This window comes from Triticum urartu, chromosome 3A (genome assembly GCF_056163025.1).
Source record: "Triticum urartu cultivar PI428250 chromosome 3A, HENAU_Tu73, whole genome shotgun sequence".
In the NCBI taxonomy this organism is placed as follows: Eukaryota; Viridiplantae; Streptophyta; class Magnoliopsida; order Poales; family Poaceae; genus Triticum; species Triticum urartu.
Genome location: NC_141875.1, coordinates 5,262,620 through 5,272,463, shown reverse-complemented (window position 1 = coordinate 5,272,463; position 9,844 = coordinate 5,262,620). Strand labels below are relative to the sequence as shown.

At 51.3% G+C, this 9,844-nt stretch overlaps 1 protein-coding gene and 1 pseudogene across 1 annotated transcript; both read right to left on the bottom strand.

Moving 5' to 3' along the window:
* Positions 1-780: 780 nt before the first annotated feature.
* On the bottom strand, positions 781-2,425 carry LOC147977591 (putative serine/threonine-protein kinase PBL21). Its single transcript, XM_087516396.1, has one exon. The coding sequence runs from the start codon at positions 2,344-2,346 to the stop codon at positions 934-936; it is 1,413 nt and encodes a 470-aa protein (XP_087372522.1). The 5' UTR covers positions 2,347-2,425; the 3' UTR covers positions 781-933.
* Positions 2,426-5,485: 3,060 nt separating this feature from the next.
* Positions 5,486-7,006, bottom strand: LOC147977590 (putative serine/threonine-protein kinase PBL28; annotated as a pseudogene).
* Between the last annotated feature and the right edge of the window lie 2,838 nt (positions 7,007-9,844).

Genomic DNA, 9,844 nt, shown 5'->3' with positions numbered 1-9,844 from the left:
AGGCTCATCTGCAAGATCAAGCGGGCGGTGGAGACGGCGCGCTAGAACAAGTTGGAGTGCGACCTCTTCGCGCGCCGCGTGCCCGCCATCAACGCGGTGCGAATAGCCCAAGTGTTCTCTTTAATTAAGTATAAAAGATACAAACAAGGTTTTTAAAAGTCCAGTTCTTTTCGGCCTGACCTCTATGTCATCCCAATCCACAACAACTATGTTGCTCCTCCGCCTCCACGGAATCTACCTCTCAAGGTTTTAGGGCCTCTTTGATTCATAGGATTTCCAAAACGCAGGAATAGAAAAAACGTGGGATTAGAATGGCATGTCATCTTGAATCCTATAGGATTGTGTGAGTGTTTGATTGTGCATAGGAGAAACGTAGGATTCTTTTAAAAAGGTTTGAGTGGATGGAAAATTTCTTATGAAATATAGTGCAAATGAATCCTATAGAAAAATTCCTATGGTTTACAATCCTACAAATCAAACAACCTACATAGAAAAAATTCCTAAAAATTAAAATCCTTCAAAATTCCTGTGAGAATCCTTTGGTTCAAAGAAGCCCTTAGATGGTTCGTGGGAGGAGAAAGGAATCGATTGTGTGACTTACTTCCTCCGTTCACAATGTAAACACATTTGAATGTATTTATTCACTCATTTCAGTCCATATGTGATCCATATTAAAATATCAAAAAACATCTTATAATTGTGAACAGAGGGAGTAGCATATTGGAAACACGCCGAGCACTGCAACGTGATAATATATGCATGTATACAGATGCTAATTGACACAATTTCTTTCTGGAGCGGCATCACAACTTCTCGGTGGTCAACCAAAAAACAAAACTTTGGATACAGATGCTTTATTTGTCGTTTGACTAAGCATTACTCCCTATGTCCTATGATTCATATGGTATAAGAGAGTTTTTCACACCAGTGTAGTTATTTCTCATTGGTTCTTCGTCGAATGAGGCTCCAGCGTGCCATGGACATTGGCTCATGGCTGCGTATCATTTGGAGTGCCTCCTCGAGGTTGGCCACGACCTTGGACATGGCCGGCCGGTCCATCCGCGACAGGCAGAGGCAGCGCTTCCCCGTGTCCGCCACGATCTCCAGCGCCTCCATCTGCGGCAGCGTCGGGTCCAGCGACGGCCGACGGTCCAGCACATCCTTCAGCGCTAACTTCCCGTTTCGTATGGAGTCCAGCTGCAGGGCGGCCGGATCCTCGCCCATCAGCGCCTCCAGCATCACCACCCCGAAGCTGTACACGTCGCTCGCCGTGCTCACGCGCTTCGTGCGTATGTACTCCGGGTCGACGTACCCGGGCGTGCCGATGACCTCCTCAACGAGCTGGCCACCGTGCTCCTCGCCCGCCGCTTGATACACCGCCGCGCCGAAGCCGGACAGGCGCGGCATCCAGTTCATGTCTAGGAGGATGTTGAACGAGCTCACGTTGCGGTGGATGACCACTGGCTCCGCGCCGCAGTGCAAGTACTGGATGGCCCGGGACGCGCCCAGCAGCGCGGCGACAACGGTCCTCCAAGGCGCCGTCGCTGCCGACGAGCTAGAGCCACCGCTGGCGCGCTGCAGGCGGTCTCTAAGCGTGCCGTTGCTCATATGCTCGTAGACGAACATGCGGTCGTCCTCCTCCTCGCACCAGCCGACGAGGCGAACGATGTGGTCGTGGCGGAGGCGGAAGGTGATCACGAGCTCCGGCACGAACGTGTCATGCGTCCTGTGCTTGTCCAGCACCTTAACGGCCACCTCCGGGCCGTCGTGGAGACGGCCCTTGTACACCGTCACCGAGCAACCTCGGCCGAGCTTGTCAGCAAAGTTGTGGGTCGCCGTTACAATCTCCGCCCACGTGAACATGCAGGGGTAATCGGGCACCACCGTCAGAGTCTGCAGGGAGCCAGAGCTAGAGCCCGGCGATGGCACGGTGATCATGTGCTGGGTACTGATTCGAGCAAGATGGGTGGTGATGGCGGCATAGTTGACCATGGGGAAGAGGCTGAGAAGGAAGTAGATCCTGTCATTGACCTCCCTGAAGCTATCGGCGTGGCGGCGGGCGCCGAAGAACTGGTTGGCGGCGCTCCGATCCTGGCAGGCGAGGACGATCTCGTGCGCCTTGCCCAGCGCCGCGCGCAGCTCCTTGAGTGGCCGCTCCACCACCGGGAGCCGCGGGAGGTGAGGCAGCACGTCGCCGATGATGGAGAGGCGGAGCGCGAGGTGCTCGCACTCCTGCTTGTTCTGGCGTGCCGTCGCCACCGCCCGAATGATCCTGGAGACAATGCCGGTCACCTGCTCGATGAGCTGTGCCACCGCGGCCACATTCGCCACCACCGCCAACGCCATGATCGATGAGCTGTGCACTACAACTTCTACAAATACGTTCCCCTAGTAGCCAGTACAGTATCGTGCTAGTGCTAGTAGAAGGAAGACGATTGGAGGTGGCCTTTTTATCTGCGCGTGCGAGCTTGAGGTGTTTGTGGAAATGGTAGCACGCGCGAGCGCGAAGCGACGCCGAAGTCCGTGGGCAGTGGGCACGGCTCCGCGCCGTTGTCTTGGTCCGTCTCTCTCTCTCTCTCTGCACCGTGTTGGTGGCGACGACCCGAGGAAATTGTCAAAGTCAAGCTCGTCTGACAATCCATGCATGCACCCTCTCGCATGCACGACCTTGCAACTTGCAAGGGAGCCCTTCTCTCGGCATTAAACCACGACCACAGCGGTTTCAACGGTTTGGCCCACGGTTTGAGTGCAAATTCGTTCCTTCGTGCGTATGCAAAAGGCAAATTTTAACATGCTCTCTCTTACCCTTTTTTTTTACATGTGAGGCAAAAAGGTTTTAATCCAGTTTTTACATTTCTACTACTACTAACAAGTAGAACCCGCCTGTGTTGCTATGGCCTATAATGCATATATTTTAGAAGGGTCTCTGGTCTGGACTCTTAATCCAACTATGCCCCTCAATCTAGTCTGTTACATATACTGCCTTTTTTTTAAATGCACTCTTTGTTATTTTGGTTGTTGCTATATCATGGAGAAAATTTGAGCTACAAAATAAAATTCACTAATTAAATATGCATGACCTTGGTATCAAGAATGATTGCTTGCGTACTTTTTGGTACGTGTGTTGGCACACATATCCATTTTAAAAAGGAGCAATAAATATATTAACAAAATTCTAAGAGCTTGTATAATTCGTGAATGTATGCAGTTAACATGTAATTGTGAAAAAAAGAAAATATCTATTGGAAGTCATTTACTAATGAGATGACAAAACTGATCTTTTGAATTTTATTTTATTTTTTGATAGAATGCAAGACTTGTCAATGCAAATCAATACATGCCCGCTCTTCTCTTATGAATGCCTTCTCCGATAGGCCGTACAACCTAGATAGTCGTTGCCTGTCCGAATGAATGGACATCATCTTCCTCAACTATGCGGCCCCTGCAACGATAGCAGGCATCAGAAACTGAACATCGGTCTTCCTGGTAAAACTTAGACATGAAATGAAACTAGGATTCAATCGATGAGCTGATTCATTTACACTGCTTCCTGTTTATGCACTAGTGCTATGCTAGTTGTGCGAGCAAATGAAGAACAATTGTTAGTATCAATTGTATGGCTATGTTCTTGAGTGTACCTTTGTCAATCTTGAGTGTCGGTAATGGAGAACGTATCTGCTGCACTGAGCTAGTTTTATATCATAAAACTTTCTAAAAAGTTACAAACAAACGAGCCAACAAGTGGAGTCAATCAAAGAGTGGAATGATGAAGCTCTCCCCCTCCTTTCTCTAACCTCCCTCGCTACTACCCCTGAAGAGAGATGTCAGGCCTCAACGACATACAAAGTCCATGAGAAAGGATGAGTCTACAAACTAATAAATGAAGCCATCTATGACACCACTATTATGTTACTTTGCACTATAAAGATAGTAATTTAGACTAGTATGTATGCATGACACTAGTACAAGTTACTCTCCACGATGACCAGCCCTTAGCTAAGTTTGGTAATTGGTAGAGTGACATACTTCCATTTGTTTGGGATTCTATTGATGGCGACATAATCTCTCCTAGCATAGTTGTTGTTGTTGTCAATACTCACTAGCGCACCCTCCTCGCGCTCATGCCAATGGTTGTGATCCTTTTGAGTACATATCGGAGCGCTACTAATGCTTGAAGATAACAGACTAATTGAGATCTAGACGCCCCTACTTCACTCCTAGCAAATTCATTCTTGACGATGGCACACCCTCCTCGCTCCCCCTCTTTGTGTTCTGGTATTTTGACTGACGATTGAGATCATTTTGAGTACAGATCTGAGGGCTGCTATCGGTTTAGGCCCCTCCCAAAGCTCCATCTTGTACATGTGCTAAGATTGTCAACTAAGCAAAAAAATCTGATGTGGTGTTGCTAGTTAAGAAGAGAGAGAGCAGTATGATGACCCCAGGAAGAAACGGTACTAATCACGTGTACCTAGGTGGAAGCATAATTCTGAGTCTATAACTAATTAAATACATGAAGCTTAGCACCCAAAAAGTTAGCACCTTTGCATTGGGGACTTGAGTCACTAAGGCCCTGTTTGGTTCATAAGTCCTAGGACTTTTTTCAGTCCCAACTTATAAGTCACAAGTCCCTAAAAAGTCCCTACCTGTTTGGTTCCTGGGACTTATAAGTCCCTATAAGACCATATTACAACTATAAGTCCCTATAAGTCCCTCCTTGAGAGTCTTATTTCATAAGTCTCAAATGCCCACTTTAAGTCCCTATAAGTCCCTCCTGTTTGGTTTAGATGGGACTTAGGGCCTGTTCTGATCTCATCCAACTCCTAACTTCACAAAACTTCAGAGAAAAGCCAGCCCGAACGCTTTTGTTCGAAGAAGCTAACTTCTAGGAGCTGAGCTAAATCGCAATGCAAAAACGTGAAGCTCGGTCGGCCCGGCTCCACGGAATAGAAAAGGAGAAGTTCCCCTTATTTACATGGAGTTGCCACCGCCAAGTGCCTTCAGATCGAACCGGTACGCTCTGGAACATATCGCTCTCCTCACTCCCTCGATGGAATCGATACGGGGCTCCTCCTCTCGATCGATGGCCCAAGTTGGGCTGCCTCCAAGCGGCCCAAACTGGCCCAGCAAGCTCCCACCTAGGCTGCAAACGCTGGGAGAAGCTACGCTCGACTCCGAACGTCTGGGAATCGCCAGGTGAAGCAAGAAGCTGGCTAGGGAAGCTGGTTTTGTGAAGTTTTGTGAAGTTGGATGAGATCAGAACAGGCCCTTATAGGGACTTTTTTAAGTCCCTAAACCAATAAGTCCCTGTAAACAAACACCCTCTAAGCCATTTAATATACTTACCACCTTATCTAATCACCTTTGCATTGAGGGACGTCTATGCTAGAGGAGTAGCATTAAAACACGAAATCACAATCCATTCATTTTAGCAAAACGAGTGTAATTAAATCATAATCAGAAAACTTAGCCACACCAGCATAATTACATTTACGAAAAGGTGTAATTAAACAGAAACCAAAAAACTTAGCTACATTGACGGCAACTGAGTTGACCCCATATTGGTGAGTCGTCGTCGTCGCCATCGCTCTACCTAATGAGAATCATCCTGAGCGCCTTCTCAAGGCTGGCCACGACGTCCGTCATGGACGGCCGGCCATTTCCCCGCGGGTACATGCAGCGCTCCGCGGTGTGCGCCACCAGGTCCAGCGCATCGAAGTGCGGCAGGGCGGCAGTCCAGCACATCCCGCAGCTTCCCGTCCCTAATGGCCTGGAGCGAGGAGTCCACCTCTAGGGTGGCCGGATCCTCGCCCGTCAGCGCCTCTAGCATCACCACCCCGAAGCTATACACGTCGCTCGCCGGGCTGACACGCCCCGTGTCGAGGTACCCGGGCGTGCCGACGACCTCCTCGACCACCTGGCCGCCCGCCACTGCCGGCGCTTGCAGGACCGCTGCCCCGAAGCCGGACAGGCGCGACATCCAGGTGGCGTCTAGGAGGATGTTGGAGGAGCTCACGTCGAGGTGGATGATGCCGCTGCAGTGCAAGTGCTCGACGGCCCGGGACACGCCCAGCAGCACCTCCACGCGGGTCCTCCAGCACACCCTCACCGGCGTCGAGCTAAAGCCGCCGCTCAGGCGCACGCGCATGCGCGTGCGCAGGCCCACGTGCACCAGGTGGTCTCTGAGCGTGCCATTGCTCATATGCTCGTGCTCATAGACGAACATGGGGTCCTTCTCCTCCGTGTACCAGCCGACGAGCCGCACGATGTGGTCGTGGCGGAGGGGGAAGAGGATCTCGAGCTCCGTAACGAACGCGTGCTCCACGTCCTGCCGCCCGTGCTTGTCCAGCACCTTCACGGCCACCTCCGGGCCGTCGTGGAGGCGGCCCTTGTACACCTTGCCCGAGCAGCCTGCGCCGAGCTCGACGGCGAAGTTGTTTGTCGCCGCCGCAATTTCCACCAACGTGAACATCCTGGGGCAATCGGGCACCACCACCATCTGAGACCGAGTCTGCTGCGGGTAGCCAGAGCAGGACTCCGACGATGGCACCAAGGCGATGGTCGTCGTCTTCTGCCGCCGGGCGATGATGTTGAGCAGGCAGAGGTTAAGGATGTTGATGTCGGACATGATCCTGAGGTTGACTTGAGTGAAGCACTCGGCGTGGCGGCGGGACCTGAAGAACAAATTGGCGGAGCTCCGATCCCGGCAGGCGACGACCATGTCGTGCGCCTCCTGCAGCGTGATGTTGAGCTCCTGCAGCGGCGCCACCACCTCCGGTTCCTGCGGCAGGCTAGACAGCACCCCGTTGATGGTGGGCACGCGGCGCGCGATGAGGTCGCACTCCAGCTTGTTATGGCGCGCCGTCTCCACCGCCCGCTTGATCTTTGCGATGAGGCCGAACGCGTTGCCGACGAGCTGCGTCACCGCCGCCGCATGCCCCACAACCGCAAGCGTTGCCATGATGGTGGCTCAGCTCAATGGCAATCTATTACGAGTGCTACCAAAGTGTTCCCCTATTATCAGTTGCTGATCAGCAACCAGAGGAAGTAGTCGTTGTGTACAAGTGGAGGTAGTTGCTAGGTTTTCTATGGGGAATCTTTAATTTGTCCGTCATATGGAGGTACTCGCTTCAGAGACCAAGTCTGTCCCAACCTCCAACTTCCTACTTACAATGAAATAATGCAAATTATTGAACCTATGTCACTATAGAATGCAAGCAGAAAGTGGAATAATGCAAACTATATTGAACCTATGGGACTAGAATCCGAACTTGCACTGGAATGCAAATTATTGAGCTTATACTAGAAACAAGTATTTTAGTATTCTACATTTGGACTAAGTCCCTCATCTTTTGGGCAGGGCTCACCTCTGCTGACAAAGATGGCACGCGTCGTCCCCTGGCCTAGCTCACGCACACGTTCCGAGTAAACCACGACCGTGTGACCGTGTTGAGTACTCCGTTCGATTGTGCAATAAACTAGCACATGCATGTGCTCATGAATAATAACGGTGCTAGCAGTGTTCAGCGTTGCCATATTGTGTGTAAAGCTCATGAGTCTGCTTGCTGGTGTAACCAGCATGGTCGCTAACAATCTTGACATGCACACTTGTTATTGAAATGGCTGGTGTTCAAGGTTAAAAAAATGAATTATTCTAGCTTATAAAGAAAGGGTAAGTATACATTTGTATCTCTAAACTTATCAGACATGTAAATTCATCCCTTATCTTGTTGATGTGTGTAATCCCCCCCCCCCCCCCCCCCCCCCCCAAGTTGCCAATGTCAGTCGGTCGCTCGAGCAGTTTGGGGTGGTTAAACCCAGATTTGAACAATCCATCCATAGTGAGGCCTCATCATTGTAGCACCACTCAGTACGGAGGAGTAGCCGCTTTGTGAGCAGTGTGTCCTAGATACATAGGTCACCACAAATGGGTCGAGTGATGGGGCATGTCAGCAGCGAGGACATTACCGAGGGGCCTTCTGAATCGACCCATTAGTGGTGGCTTCTATAATGTACTTGGCGGTTAGGGTTGCATCTACAAGCAGAGCTTACAAAAGGCACACCGCTAGCAGTACAACCCATCATGCACTACATCTTGATAGCCCGAGCAGTAATGAAGCATATCACCTAATCTATCATATACATTTCATACACATTTAAAAATTCATAAAAAGAAAAATCAAATGCATTGCACAATTTTGCACACATTTGGCATTCATTACACAATTTCATACACAATGAATATGCACATATACACTACCAGAAACTCGAATAATGCTCCAAAATGCGCTGGCCAAATCTATGCCGACGGCCCCCGTCGGCATCTATGGACCTATCCCGACGGCCAAGGGTAGGCCGTAGGCGTAGAATAGACGTCGGCGTACATCCATCTATGCCGACGGGGCCGTCGGCATAGACGAGGCCGTCGGGACCGCCCGAGATACGCCTACGGGGCCCGTCGGCATAGGACAGGCCGTCGGCATAGCCCGGGCCCACGTCCCCGGTCAGCGCTGACCATTTGACGGTGTTGATCCTACGCCGACGGGCGGTAACGGCGGCCGTCGGCATATCTGTGGCAGAGGTATGCCTACGGCATAGCCGTCGGCATAGGCCCCTCTGCCACGTCAACGATCCGTGTGCCACACCACGTCATCGATCCGTGTGTGCACAGATATGCCGACGGCCTTGCCGTCGGCATATGTTTACTTTACTTAATTTTTTATTTTTACTTTGGTTATCTGTGGCAGAGGTATGCCCACGGCACAGCCGTCGGCATAGGACCCTTCGCCACGTCATCGATCCGTGTGCCACGCCACATCATCGATCCGTGGGACAACCTGCGTGTGTGCACAGATATGCCGCCGTCGGCATACGTGTATTTTACTTTACTTTTTATTTTTACTTTGTTTTGTTATTTTTACTTTATTTTAGTTTTTGCTTTTGCATAAGATAATTATGCCTTATCTAAAAAAACATACCCGATGGTATATCGATTGCCCCCCGTTACGAACGTCGCTATCGCCGTGTCACGGAGGGGGGAAACGGTCGACACGGAAGGAATTCTGGTTGGTGGGGGGATTCGGGGTGTAGCTATGTCACCGAAACATCGCACGGGTCCCGATGCATATGTGAAAGTGTTCATGCATGCGTAGACGCCCGTCTTGGGGCTCCGGGGTGTGCCCCCCCTCACGGACGGCGCTGCCACCGGCACCTGGAGGGGGGAAACGGACGCGTGGGGTCTACACGGAGGGGATCTTGCTGTGGGTCTGGCCCGGATGTTGCTCCAAAGTGTTCCTATGGGCTGAGCTACCACAACCGGGTGGGGAGGTCCACTGGTCAAAGCCCGTCCGTGCAAAGTCAAAGGGCTAGATCCCGTGGTCAAACGCTACAGGGTTAGGCGGGACGGGGGCACTAGGGGGGGGTAGCAATGCCACCGGAGCATCGCACCGGGCCCTGATACATGCGGGGTGGTGTGGTTGCATGTCCGAAGAGGCGGGACGCGTCTCCGGTGCGTGGCCCTCCCTCACGGACGGCGATGACACGGTAATAGACGTTCTGCGGTAACGATGCGGCGTCAATATTACTAAATACTCGGAGTGCGATAAAATCATGAGTTTTTTTTTGCACGACGTGGGCACATGTGCTACAGGAACTATGGTATTTTTTTCATAATTTTTGGTGATGGAGAAGTATCCGAAAAATTCCCTCTACGCGGATTGCCCTTCGCGCGTCTACGGCTGTGGCCAGCAGCCTCCGGGGGCTAGCATGCCGCCAAATCTTGCGCCGGCGGCCTCTCACAAGTCTGGAAGTGTTGTGGCGGTTGCAAACGCCCGGCACGCGTGTC

Coding starts and splice junctions, on each gene's coding strand:
- LOC147977591 (XM_087516396.1), bottom strand. CDS start 2,346: ATGGCGTTGGCGGTGGTGGCGAATGTGGCCGCGGTGGCACAGCTCATC.